Raw genomic sequence first — 14,133 nt, forward strand, 5'->3', positions numbered from 1 at the left:
AAAACACTATCTGAATTATGAACTCTAGAAATGGGTAAACATTTGCAGAGAACAATTCTATCAAGCTAAAGGAAAAATAAGTCACTTGACCAAAAATTTCATAATTTACCTTAGCTTTACTAGTATTTTACTCTCTTGAACATATGGAGTTTTTTTTTTTTTTTAATGGGCAGGGACACCACTCACTATGATATATTATATTTCTGAGGTTCTAAAGGACTGAATGATGGAACCACCAGATCGTATACTTTCAGCCTCCAAATGGTGCACTAAATAAACCTCTGTCAGGGACCAAACATGAACCATGGAAAAGTACTAGCTAGGCCAGAGAACAAGCCACAGGCCCTAAACCAGATGCCCCCAAAGATAAAGAACACCCCGTGGTCAGGTAGCAGCATAGCAACAGAACAATGGGCCCTGACCAGTGACCTTATCACCTAGCACAACATCCTGCAGCCTCATGACCTTCACATGCTCCTTCACCCACATGTTTCCCCTCAACTGCACATCCTGCACGTCCTGCACCCCTTCCCTCCTTCCTACCCCCTCCCCCTCCCATGCTATATAAGCCTTGCTGAGGAAAATAAAATTTGCAGCTTGATCAGAACCCTGTCTTGCTGTCTTCCTTCATGTCTCCCGTCCCTTTCATTCTCTCCCGCAGGTGGGTCGCCCCCGTTGAGACACCGCTGGCTGGGCAAACCTCTTTTCTGCTATGAAAGTCAGGTTGGCCTCCAACTTGCAATCATCCTGCCTCAGCCTTCTGAGCTCAGGGGTATACCAACATGCCCAGCAAACTTCTTCTGTATACATTACACATCCTTGAGTTGTGGTAATGGAAAACGAACTGATAGAATTATGTGTTGTTGTATTATTCAAATGTCAATGTAATACCTGATTTTTCATGTCAGTTATTTCCTTCCTTTACCTTTATAAATCCATTGTTTGTCCATTCTGGGTGCATATGGATGAACACAGGCTGCTAAAATTTAGGATCTAAAATGGCACATCTGACGATCTTCAATGGCTTTTTTTGTATACAAACACATGCACACTCATGAACACACACACACACACACACACACACACACATACACACACACGCACACGCACGCATCCACGCACCTCTTCCAGCCCAGTACTTACCCACTTTTCACCTGCTCCACTGTATACACTGATTGGAGGCTTTCGGTCTAGCAGCTGAAAAAAGCGTGCAGCTGATATTTTAGCTTTGGCATAACTTGGGGTATAAGAGAAGGTTCTTCCAACAGCTGTTGCACTCATCATAACTGAAGAGATTGTCCTGCAATCAAACACCCAGGGAGTGAGAGGTAGGGTGTGGGTAGTATGAAGGCCTAAGAGGCAAAAGTATTGGGTGCTATCCCCAGGCAGCTTAAGCAAGTCATTTTGGACATGCCTGGTCTTGTGGGAGTTAGAAACATCAGTAGTTTTCAAATTGTGCTCTCTGTAAAAGGGTCAAGGGGTAGACTGAATGGGGTAGGGCTCAGACCTCCAAATCCTAGATCTACCACATTAAAAACTTTTTTTTTGGTGGGGGTGGGGTAGGGGGAGTGGAGTGGAGGAGACTTTTGAAAATAATTATCTTAGAAAGGAATTTGAAAGATGACCAAATTAAGTTGCCTTTTCTTCCCATTTTACATTCCAGGAATCACAGACAGGTGTGTAAAAGATAGTGACAATGGCAGGCAATGAAAGTCCCTAGTCTATGTTGAGCACCCATAGAAGCTGGGCGTCAGATGGGGTAAGGAAAATGCAATTGCCTGTATCCTTCCGTTTATCCCAGCCGCTAACTAGATCAACAGGGACCTCAGGAATGAATGAACAAAGGAATAACTTATTTATGTGAGACAACCATGGTGCTGTGCATGCCGGTCCTTGTTGTGCATAGGAGCCGTGAGGCTGCCCATCAGTGCTATCTTCCACAGGGGTCTTCGTGGGTGGGATGATAGGTGGGAGATGTGTAAGTATGTTTCTTACTGCTCGGCTTGTAATCAGTGATTGTTTCCAGGCCAGGGTCGGAAACCCGCGTTCTCCAGGAGCCCAAGACAAGGCTGCTGAGAATGAAAGCTTTGGGGATAAGGTAGGAAATGATGAAAGACGACTTTCTGGTGCTTAAAACAAAACCAGAAATTGGAGGTTTTCTATAGGCTCTTGATTCTCACACACTGGCCAATAACTTGTTACCTACTCATACAAATGGACAGAAAGAACTCAAGAGTTGCTGTTCCCTGGTCTGGGCTGGTAACATGAAATTTGCAAGGGTTGAGAGAAGAGACTTTCCTAGTTGATGTGGGTATAGTGGGCTAGCAGGAAAGTACTGGAAGAATGATATCAGGTGAGAGGATCATGCCTCCGTGCCCTGCACACTTAAGATTGTCTCTGCCCTCACTACCCTCCACTATCACCCTCACATGTACTCTTAGGCCCTCCCCTCTGGAAGTAAGCAGACCCTGACTGGAAGAACAAAGACACCCTCCTCTAGCCTACCCTGTCTCCATTCAGAGGAAGAGGCTAGAAATCAGTTGTCTTTGCAATGGAGGAACAGAGTTCAAATACAACAGCCCTTGGGCCCATCTTGTTCCAGGACTCAACCGTCAGCTCTAACAAGTGTAAATATAATTACAACAATTCATCTTATGATTCATCTGCTTATGGTCATCTTTTTTTTTTCATTCCTCCAGTTCAAATGTGGATTTCATTTCTAAAATCCTTAAACCTAGGCTTCATTGTGTGAGGTGTTTTTTGTTTGTTTGTTTGTTTTTGCCAAAGAGACCTCAGTAGAGGAAATATGGAGAGACTTGAACATGCTCACAGTGTAGGACATGCTTCTTCTGTTGAATAGGAACCTCTAAGATAATTCATGAAGGAAATGAGCTCGATTGCTACCAAGGCCTCCTGGAGACAGACAGACACACAGAAGTCTGTGAGGCAGCCAAGTCCAGAAGAGCCATCTCACACCCTGTAGAACTTTGAAAGAGAACAACCCCAGCTGCTTTTAGGGAATGGTTTGCTGGGCAGCAAGGAAGTTAAGTGACAGATCCAGGCAAGTCCCCTGGAGTGTCACTCTCAGAGGGCCATGTGGGATGTGCCTCACCTGAAAACAAAGCTGAAATGCAGCCCTTCCTCGGTAATTAAGTAACTTCCATATCTATAGCCAGAGGAACTTGCAAAAAATGATATGGCCTGCGAAAAGGCAAAGCAGAATCCATAGATGTTTGCCTTCCTGACAGCTGTTTTGTATGACTTTTCCAGCTCAGCTTCAAACGCTTTGATAAACCTCCTCTCCACGCCAATGCCCGCCACAGTGCGGATACTGCTGAGGGCTTCGCTGGTGATCTGAAAAGCAAAGAGTCCAGGGAATCACAAAGAAGGAATATCTCTTTCCATGACATTTCAGTCGTTGCCCAGATTAGATTTGTCACAAATGGCAGAAAGTCGCTCAGAGAAGTTACTGGGGGTCAACTCAACTGGACCATGAGGTCATCTGTCACTTACACTCAGTCTCTGCCTAGTTCTAGCGTGACTTTATTGCCTCCACTTACAATGTTCGTGCTGGACAAGCTTTACATTTTCTCTGCTAATTCGTCTGAAATGTCTAAAACCCTGTCTTTGAATGTCTTTTGGAACAAAACATCCACTTAATGTAAACCTAAGTTACTAGAGACTACTTTCTAAAAAGTGACTGTCGAGCAAACCATACTCTCTAAAAACAGCTAACTGAATATTACTGAAGTTAAATATGAGTTACTCTACAGTCTACATGTGAGCATGTGTTGAAATGCAGTTTAGGGTCCACTGTTAATGAACTGGGGTCTCCCTCACTGGAGATGCTGTTTTCTACACTGGCATCTAAATGCTTTTGTCTCCTTGGACAGCATTGTATTCTCTGTCTCAAAAGAGATAGAATGTATTCAGGAGTGAGTTTACGAAGCATGAGTGTGTGGCTCAGGCCTGGTAGTAAAAGCCCAGAACACCAAGGCTGGGAGGCTAAGGCAGGAGGATCCTAAGTTCAAGACCTGCTTGGTCTCCAGTGTGAATTCAAGGCCATCTTGGCAACCTGACAAGACACGGTCTCAAAATAATATATGTCTACGTACATTATAGATATATGCTATGTATATATTATAGATATGTATATATTATAGATAGATAGGTAGATAGATAGATAGATAGATAGATAGATAGATAGATAGATAGATGATAGGTATAAAAATTAAAAATTAAAAAGATAGTAAATAAAAAGATTGGGGTATAGCTCCGTTCTAAAGTGTTTACTTTGCATAGTAAGCTCTAGTCCCCATGCTCAGGCTCTAGTATCAGAAAGAAAAAACAAAAGGAAGGCATGTTATCTGTGACTGATTGATCCATCAGTCCCTATCTCCCTCCTTCCTTCCCTTCTTCCTTTCCAGTGTGTTATTGTTGTTTGAGACAGCATCTCTAGTAACCAGGCTGAACTCTAACTTACTGTGTAGCTGAGGATAGCCTTGAACTTCTGATCCTTTTGTCTCCACTCCTAAGTTCTGGAATCATTGCAGGCTGTGTTACCATGCCCATCATGTGTGGGTCTTTTTTTTCAATTGACAAATGCTTATGCCATTATCCTTTCATTTATTCCTTGCATTCAGATATTAATTAGAATAATTCGAATACCTAAAACTGGAATGTACTTGAATTCTACTCTGTAGCTCATGATTGTATTTGAGAAAGACATTTGCCACTAGTCTAGCAAATACTAAAGTTGAAAGTGTATGTCTTCTGTATGGATTGCAAGACTTGAGGTAATGCTATGGGATAATGCTTTTATATACTGGTTTAATAAAACACTGATTGGCCAGTAGCCAGGTAGGAAGTATAGGTGGGATAAACAGAAAAGGAAAATTCTGGGAAGAAAAAGGCTGAGCCAGGAGATGCCAGCCTGCCATCCAGGGAGTAGCTTGTAAGGACACACAGGTAAAGCCACGGAAAATGTGGCAACATATAGATGAACAGAAATGGGCTAAGTTTAAGTGTAAGAGCTAGTCAGTAGTAAGCCTAAGCTAATGGCCAAGCAGTTTTAATTAATATAAGCCTCTGTGTGTTTACTTGGGTCTGAGCGGCTGCAGGATCAGGCGGGGCACAGGAAAACTTCATCTACAGGGTAACCATAAGCTAAGAAAACAACAACAACAACTCTAATAGAACTGTCCACCTCTACAAGTGAGAATACAGAAAATGTAGGACAAATAACTGAGAAGAAATCAAACATATAAGCTTCTATGCTTACCACACTTTCTCCTTTCCTGATCAAGCTTATGTGTCAAGCCTTATTGTCATAGCTTTCAGGCAGAGGCACATGTATCTCTTTGTACTTATTATTTCACATGGTTTACTTGACAACCACTCAGCCATAAGTAGGAAAAATTAAGTCCATAAGATTACCTGGCCAGCCTTCTCCAGAGCTTGCTTGTCTTGAGATGCAAATCCTGTCAGCATTTTCGTTTGCAAGGCTCCTGATAAAGCCAAGAAGGGGAAGAAGCATGATATGACCAGACTGAGCTTCCAGCTAAAGAGGAAGGCAATGATCACGGCCACAACGATGTTAGTGAAGGAATTGACCATTGTCCCAATTTGAGAGCCAGCAGCCTGCAAATCAAAAGCAACCAGCCCATCTCAGATATGGTCTCATTTACCAGACACTATGATGTGAAAAGCTATTTTATACCAAAAGATAGATTTTTTTATTGTGATAAAATATATATGACAATATTTAGCTTTTTAGACATTCATAAGTGTGTAACTCAGGAACATAAAAACAAAACAAACAAACAACTTCCCCAACAAAAACAAACAAAAACCACAATGGTATGTAGCCATCACATCCATACTCAATCTTTCTTATCCTCTCTATCTTTAAAGCTCTTTACCTATCAAATGATTACTTCACCTTCCTCCCCTGAGCCACTGGTAATTGTTATTGTACTCTCTGTCTGTATGAATTGTCTATTTTAGGTACCTCATATAATGGGGTTATATAATATTTATCCAAGACTCATCTACATTGTGCTACATATTACAATTTCATTCCTGTTGAAGGTATAAACATTTGGTTCATGTATAGACAACATTTTGTTTATCTATTCATCCACCAATGAGATGTTGAGTCATTTTAACTGTTATGAATAATAATTTTGAAAAATGATCATCAAAAATTCTGAAAATGAAGAGCCAATAAATTAAATTAAAATATGGTTGGAAATTTACCAACAGACTACACCAAGTAGAAGAAAGAATATCAAAGATTGAGTAAAAGTTCTCTTAAAATATCATATTCAAACAAAAACAAGGAAAAAAAGAAAATGAAGAGAGACTACATGATCTTTAGGATACCATTAAAAGATCAAATGTTTACATCACTGATTCATAGGAAGTAAAATAAAATAAAGGTTAAAGATATAAAAATTTATCAACAAAACAAAAGCATACAGCTTCCTTCACCTTGGGGAAGCCATGAACATCCCTCAACAGGATGCCTACCTATAAAAGCCCAGAGAGATACAGCCAGAAGATTCTCACCCCAACATAGTAAGTCTGGCAGAAAAAAAAATATGAGTACAAAAATAGAATTTTAAACTCTCCAAAAGAAAAGCACCAAATCATAGTTAAAGACAATGATATCAGACTCACAGCAGAAACTTATAGGCTAGAGGAGCACAGGATGGCATACTTTAACTCCTGGAAGAAAATTACTGCCCATACAGACAACCATGCCCAAGAAGACAATCCTTCACAATCAACGGCAAAATGAAGACTTTCTACTTTAGTCAAAAACTAAAGGTATTCTGGGCTGGCAAGATGGTTCTGCTAGAAAAAGCACTTGCTGCCAAGCATGTCATCTTGAGTTCCATCCCCAAGACTCATATGGTGGAAGGGAGAGAACTAGCTCCTGAAAGTTGTACTTTGACTTCCACATATGTGTACACACATGCATAAACACATGAATATAAATAAAGGAAAATATTGTAACTAAAAGAAAAAAAAAACAAAACTAAGGGACTTTATGGCTACCAGACCAGCTTAACAAAAGATGTTTAATGGAGTTTTATATCCAGAAGTGGAAGAAAGAAAATTAGCCAGACAGCATGTAAAAGTATAAGATGTGTTTGAAGAGTGATATCCCTCTTGTAAGGATTTGGTCCTTAATTATGTCATCAGCCTTCAAGGCGTCCCAGCCTAAAAAAGCAGGTGGGCTCTCTGTGCGTCTCCCTCTCCTTTCCACTCCTTCCTCCCATCGGCCCCCCTCTCTCCCTCTCCTCCCCCATCTCTCCCTCTCCTCCCCCTATCTCTCCCTCCCCCCTCCCCCTCTCTTTCCCAATAAAGCTCTAAAAAGGTAACCATGGCTGTGATTCTTTCAATTAGCATGCTCCTCTGCCGGCATGGCCGCCGTGGGCAGTGACCAGCCACAAGGAGCAGCGCCACAGCATAAACAACACCTTTAATCCCAACACTTGGGAGACAGAGGCAGGCAGATCTCTATGAGTTCAAAGCCAGACTGGTCTATATGATGAGTTCCAGGATACCCAGAACTACATAGTAAGCTGTTAGGATTCTGCTGCTACTCCAGCTGCGTGACCATACATACGCAGTTCAGGAGCTAAGCAATTGAGTCTGTATCTTATGTCATCAGTGTGCACTGGTGATTATGTGTGCGTGGCATGGTCACACAATCAGCACATGCATGATGTAGCTCTGTAAGCCTGCCTGCACATGTTCATGGGAACCCTTAAAAAGCTGGACACAGACTCCTCCCTGCTCCCTTCTCTGTTCTCTCTTACCCCCACTATCTCTCTTTCTCTCTCGCTGTCTTGGCTCTCTACATGTGTTCTCCCCCAGGCCTGGTTCTTCCGCCTGCCCTCCCCCCATAAAGCTCTGATACTGGGTTTTGTTGTGGCTTGTGACTTTTCCTTGTGGTAACCAGCTTAACATAAGCTCCTGTCTCAAAAATACAAAAAAAACCCAAACAAACAAAAAGATCTATTATAGAAAACAACTATTATGGAAAACAGCTGAAAGTTAAAACAAAACAAAAAAACCAAACCAAACAAACAAACAAACAAAAACCTAAAAATGGCAGTCTCACAGGATCCAGTCACTACACTTGGGTATATATCTAAATCTGCATGTCTATGCTTACTGAAGAATAGTCACAATAGTTAAAATGTGGTATTAGGTTAGGTACTTATCAGTAGACCTACAGATAAATAAAGTATGGTATGTACATGAAACAGAATATTATTACACATAAAGAAGAATAAAATCCTGTCATCTGCAGCAAAACAGTTGGAGCTACAGCATCGTGCTAAGTGAAATAAGCCAGTCGTTAGATGTACTTGCATGTTTTTTCTCATATGTGGAAGCTAAGAAAGGTGTGTTGCTGCAAGCTACAGGAAAATATAATGGAATTCAGCTACTATGACAAAAGCTACTACTTGGAAAGGTCAAGGACTTTTCTGAAGGTCAAGCCATGGCTTAAGGAGTCTTGGTGATATTTTAGCTTTTGTGTGTATATTAGCCGGTTCCTGCAAGGATTTTCTTGTATGCTGTGTATGCTTCCAAGAACTCCTAACAGCACATTTACCTGTAGTTCTTCTCTAGCATCCTAGGCATAGCTTTGTTTCTTGTGCAAATGAGCTCAGACCCTCCTTTCTCTCACAGCCCAAATGGCATTTCAGAACAATTGACTCAGAACAAAAGGGTTTTCTGCATGCCAGGTGCAATGTAGCTATGAGGCCGACTTCCCAGCTCCGAACAGAGTTACCCCACGTATATGCCAGTAAATGGCAGCATAGGAAAATAAAGGCAGCTTTATTTTAGCGACTTATAGACTCTTTTATCTAACCACCTGTAAGATTGTAGTTTGAGCACATTTATGATAGACTTGTAATGTTTCACATAATCACTTATAAGAATATATTTTGAGCACATAAATTCCCTTTCTGACTTTTCCAGTCCTTACCTGACCCACCTCCTCTATTCACTCCCCTTTTGGGTTGCAAACGAAGCTGGCTATCCTGGCTCTTGTGGGGACCTTGGAAGTTTTGCTTTGGATGAGTAAGAGTCAGGCAGCTGGGAGGGGGAGACTGGTTCCAGAAGAGGAAGGGGAAGGAACCAAGATGAAGAACCAGAATGAAGCTGAGGACGGAGACAAAATTAGAGTTATGAGAGGACAGGAGGAGAAGGGACAGAGAGGAGCTAAGTATAAGAACAGAAAAAAAAAAAAAAAAAAGCTGTGTAGAGAGAAAACTGACTTAGAAAAATAAAGCATATGAACTAAAGAGTTTCATGTACATAGATTCATTTAACAAAGATAAAATTATCAGCTGGTCGTAGATTCATCCCGGACTCTGGGAAAGGGCTATCAAGGGACTGGACCTTCTGTAGTCCCTGTTAGTGTGTGTTTACACATACACAAATGCACACACACAATTTGCATTGCAAAGGAATGGGAAAATTGTTGAGGGTTGTGAGTGATGGGAGATGAAAGGTGGAAGGACATAATCAATGCATGATATATGCATAAGAACCCCATTGATTTGTACAATTAATGTGTGTTCAAAAATAACAATGAAAGTGATCATTCATTAAAATTATGTATTACATTGTTTTAAAACTCCCTTGTAGAAGAATATATCACTGAAAATATGCTTCCATTAGAATTTTTTAGGGGAAATAAGAAAGGCAGAAACAACCTGTGTAGAGTGCTTCTAGGTCTACGGAAAACATGCCTGTATATAAAAGATAAGAGAATCAAGTTGATGTGTTTCTAGGAACCTTCCTTTAAGATGATTACAGGGTCATTGAAACACAATATTTTTGTATTTTGGTTGAACTGGCTAGGAGTTGAGGCATACTACAGACAGCACTCCTAATACAGGAAGTTTTTTTTGTTTTTTGTTTTTCTCCCAAGCTTCACAAATCATGCTCATTTTCTTCTCATTTAAAAGTGGGTAGAGATTTGGGAGGTAAATTTGGCTCTCATCACTTTAATCCTAAGCCCTGGCTTTATAAAGGTCCAGACTGATCTTACTCAGGTGTGTTACATCTCTTAACAAGGATTTAGAAACTATAGCTTTGTCTCCATGGGTCCCTAGGTCAGAAAATATTGCTCTTTGAAGTCTTTGAGAGAGAGAGAGAGAGAGAGAGAGAGAGAGAGAGAGAGAGAGAAAGAGAGAGAGAGAGTCTAGACAGCAACCGCCTCTTCTTTCCCCATTTCCCAAGGGGGATCTTTCAAAGACAACATCACTCTGGACACTCAAGTGAAGATGTAGCCATGCACCTTTTCCTTCCACTTCTAGGGGGCGCACTTGAGTCGGACGAAATCCACTTCTGGGTCTTAGAAATGTCTGAGAAAACGTCTCAGCAGCTAGACTCAGAAGATGAAATCCCAAATCCTAGCATACCGATGTGTCCCGGAACACTGATTCTAGGCACTGCCTAAGGGACACTGTGCGTTAGCTGTTGTCACAAAGCTCTGGGTTACCCCAGCCCTACCAGTTCATTTCAGAGGAAACATGGATAATTCCCAGAATGTTCTATGGTTAGGACATCTATGTAATAGACCCTTACTCTTCACCCTTACATACTATATAGCTAATTGTGTTTCTCTAGGATTCCTGTTGAAATCTAATTCCCACGGCAGGGTATTATTGTTGGAGCCTTTGGGCATGATTGGATTGTAAAATTCTGTCTTCCCAGAGTCAATAAAACCAGAATAAAAGAAGGTGATCACAGAATCCCAGCCCCTCTAACCTTCTACCACAGGAAGATGGAGCAAGAAGGTGCCATCTTCAAATAAGAGAGAATATACCCTTACTAGATGCAACCTACCCAGCCTTGATCTTAAACTTCCCAACCTACAGAACCATGAGAAAAATGTGTCTGTTATTTGTAAATTGCCTCATCTAAGTCATTTTGTTATGGCATCCATTGCAGACACTCTCAAGGCTTACCCCCTTGAACTTGTGCTATGGCATCCATTGCAGACACTCCCAAGGCTTACCCCTTGAACTTGGGAGGCATCTGTAGCAAGTCTAGTTGTCAGTACTCCAGGATTATTTCTGAGGTCATCAAACCAGCCAATGTCTTGTCCTAAAATTGCTTTGAAACCAAATTTACGTAGCCTCTTTGTAAGGAGCTCCCCAGATTTGGCAAAAGTATAACCCTGAAACATAAAGAAGGAGTCTCTGATGAGATTTTTACATGAAAATAGGGGGAAAGAGGCAAATCACTTGATGAAAAATAAAACTACCTGCAGAAACTGTGTGAAAATGGACACACAGCCCAGGACGACAAAAAAGAGACACATGTGATAAATCTCTGACCTTTGTTCTTCTTTATCAGGGAGTGAAAAAATCTGCGGAAGACAATAAATAGGGAAGAAAGTTTGTTGTTATAATTAATAACAAAATAAATACATTTGAATATGTTCAATTAAATTTTCACATTTGTTCAATCCCATAGAATGTCCAGTACGAGTGAACCTCAATATCAACATATACTAAAGGTGAGAGGACTGTGAAATCTCAGTGCAGGGCACCAACTGTACTGAATGGCCACTGTGGCCTCAGGTGCTGGTGCTGAGGAAGGCAGGGGGTATATGGGAAATCTCTGGAACTGCCTCTTAATCTTGCTGTGAAACTTTAAAAATGGCTTCACTTTAAACACACTAGTTTTCAAACCAAAGTTAGTGATGAACGTTATGATGCACTATTTTTAATCTCCCACGTGGCAGGGTTCCTGGGAAGTTTAAACCAATGGCAACAATTACAGAAGTCCTCCCCAGCCCCCGTTGTGTTGATTTAAGCAGTGGTGTTAGCTTTTTTTTCCTGACATTGATGAAAAAAGAAAAGACGGCCAAATAAAGTTATCCTTTAAGAAATAAGGGGCAAAAAAGAGGGGGAAAAGGGAAAGAAGGGGAAAAAGAGAAAAAGGGGACAGAAGGACATTATTGAGAATTTGAGGATGTCAGGCTGCTGGAAAATATGGTTATTATTTCAACTCTTATTTTGCTTATAATGGACACAAGAAAGATTTTTTTTTTAGACTCAGGTATCCTATATTTTACTAGTCTTTGACATATAAACTAGTCTATAAGTATAAAATATTATATATGTTCATTTCTAAAGCAACCAGCTCTTGCACTGACTGATGTCAGCCTAGGAAAGAAAAAAAAGGGAAATCTGAGTCTGACGTTGTTGCCCTATAGGAAACTGGAAATATTCTCTCCTCAAAGGCCATGGAAATTGTGACTTGAGTCTTTAAGGTCTATTTTGATCAGTAAATGATATTCTTAAATCTGTGAAGATTTAACTGATAGTTACTTAAGCACCTAGCAGAGAATCAAGCTGTTGCAATAAGAAAACAGTGTCCTGTGATGGCAAAGTTCTTAAGTGAAATGGATTTTAGTCACAACAAATCTTTGTAATTCAGACCAAATGAAGTCACTGGGAGAACCCAGGAAAAGTGTTCTCTCTCTCTCTCTCTCTCTCTCTCTCTCTCTCTCTCTCTCTCTCTCTCTCTCTCTCTCTCTCTCTCTGTGTGTGTGTGTCTGTGTGTGTGTGTCTGTGTGTCTGTGTGTCTGTTTGTCTCTGTGTGTGTCTGTGTCCTCATCTCCCTCTCTCCCTTTCTCTCTCGAGGCTCTCTCACTGACCTGGAACTAGTCAATTTTGCCAGTGAGTCCTAGAGAGGATCCTCCGGTCTCCCCACTGCTGGGATTACACGTGTGTGCCACAACATCTAGCTTTTTGTGTGGATTCTGGGCATTGGCCTCGGGTCCTCATGCTTGAATAGTAAGTACTTTATTACTCCAGTCCAACAGTTCTGAAATAATTTGAGTAGCTAGAACAATGCCAGCATAGTTTCTCAAAGAAAACAATTTATTCAATGCATATTTGCTGAATACCTATGTGCCAAATAAATCTCAAAAACAACATGTACAATATTGTTTATTAATAAATCTTTTCTGTGAAGCAAAAATAATCTGTTTCTTTTTTTTCTGTATGTCTGGTCTCTGATTCAAGTAATACACAGAAACAGAAAAAACAGGTTTCAGGACACATAATGCTTTAATGAGTAATAGTACTTGACGCCAGAACCAGATGTACTGAAACCAGGAAACAAACCATCTCCCTTTCTTCACCACCAATGCAAAGTTTACAAGTTTAACCACTTTCATTTTATTTTGCATCATCATCCATCTTATATCATCCAACCTATAACGCTTTGATAGTAATGGTTCAGTACAGGTCATTATTTCAACTGGCATTTGTGTGCTCAGAGGGTTTGGTTTTGTTTGTTTTTAATTCCAGGTCTTACAGCTAAGGCAGCTATAATGACATTTTTTTTAAATATATTGTAAAATGAGAAAAAGATAAAAAATAAAATTAAAAAAAAAAAAAAAAGAAAGCTGTTCCAGGACTGAACACAAACTGCAAAGCAGAGAGAGAAGGGGATTCTAGATTAATGAAATTAGAGAGAGGAGGGGTTCTAGATTAATGAGATTAGAGAGAGAGGAGGGAGTTCTAGATTAATGAGATGAGAGAGAGGAGGGGGTTCTAGATTGATGAGATTAGAGAGAGAGGAGGGGATTCTAGATTGATGAGATGAGAGAGAGGAGAGGATTCTAGATTGATGAGATTAGAGAGAGGAGGGGGTTCTAGATTGATGAGATTAGAGAGAGGGGGTTCTAGATTGATGAGATGAGAGAGGAGGGGGTTCTAGATTGATGAGATTAGAGAGAGAGGAGGGGGTTCTAGATTGATGAGATTAGAGAGAGAGGAGGGAGTTCTAGATTAATGAGATGAGAGAGGAGGGGGTTCTAGATTAATGAGATGAGAGAGAGAGGAGGGGTTCTAGATTAATGAGATGAGAGAGAGGGAAGGGGTTCTAGATTAGTGAGATTTTACTATTTCTAGGACAGTTTCTACACCCTGCATACTTTCTAGAAAATGGGTTCTAAGACACCATAGTAGTTCCTGCCAGACTTGTGCAACTAACCAGTTCAAAGAATTTACAAATTTGAGATATTTTTTTAAAAAAGTAGCTACACAGATATTCTTGGAACCTCCAACTATTATGTGC

The 14,133-nt window shown here is 40.6% G+C and overlaps 1 protein-coding gene across 3 annotated transcripts in view; it reads right to left on the bottom strand.

Annotated features, from left to right (window-relative positions):
• Nucleotides 1-14,133, bottom strand: part of Abcb11 (ATP binding cassette subfamily B member 11) — a 64,253-nt gene that overhangs the window by 10,190 nt on the left and 39,930 nt on the right. For all 3 annotated transcript variants that reach the window (XM_059260618.1, XM_059260616.1, XM_059260617.1), the window contains exons 16-20: nt 11,303-11,407; nt 11,054-11,215; nt 5,437-5,640; nt 3,113-3,354; nt 1,144-1,300 (exon numbers count right to left, since the gene is read on the bottom strand). In XM_059260618.1, coding sequence (XP_059116601.1) covers nt 1,144-1,300; nt 3,113-3,354; nt 5,437-5,640; nt 11,054-11,215; nt 11,303-11,407 — 870 coding nt within the window. The remainder of the gene's footprint in view (nt 1-1,143; nt 1,301-3,112; nt 3,355-5,436; nt 5,641-11,053; nt 11,216-11,302; nt 11,408-14,133) is intronic.

Source organism: Peromyscus eremicus, chromosome 4 (genome assembly GCF_949786415.1).
Source record: "Peromyscus eremicus chromosome 4, PerEre_H2_v1, whole genome shotgun sequence".
In the NCBI taxonomy this organism is placed as follows: Eukaryota; Metazoa; Chordata; class Mammalia; order Rodentia; family Cricetidae; genus Peromyscus; species Peromyscus eremicus.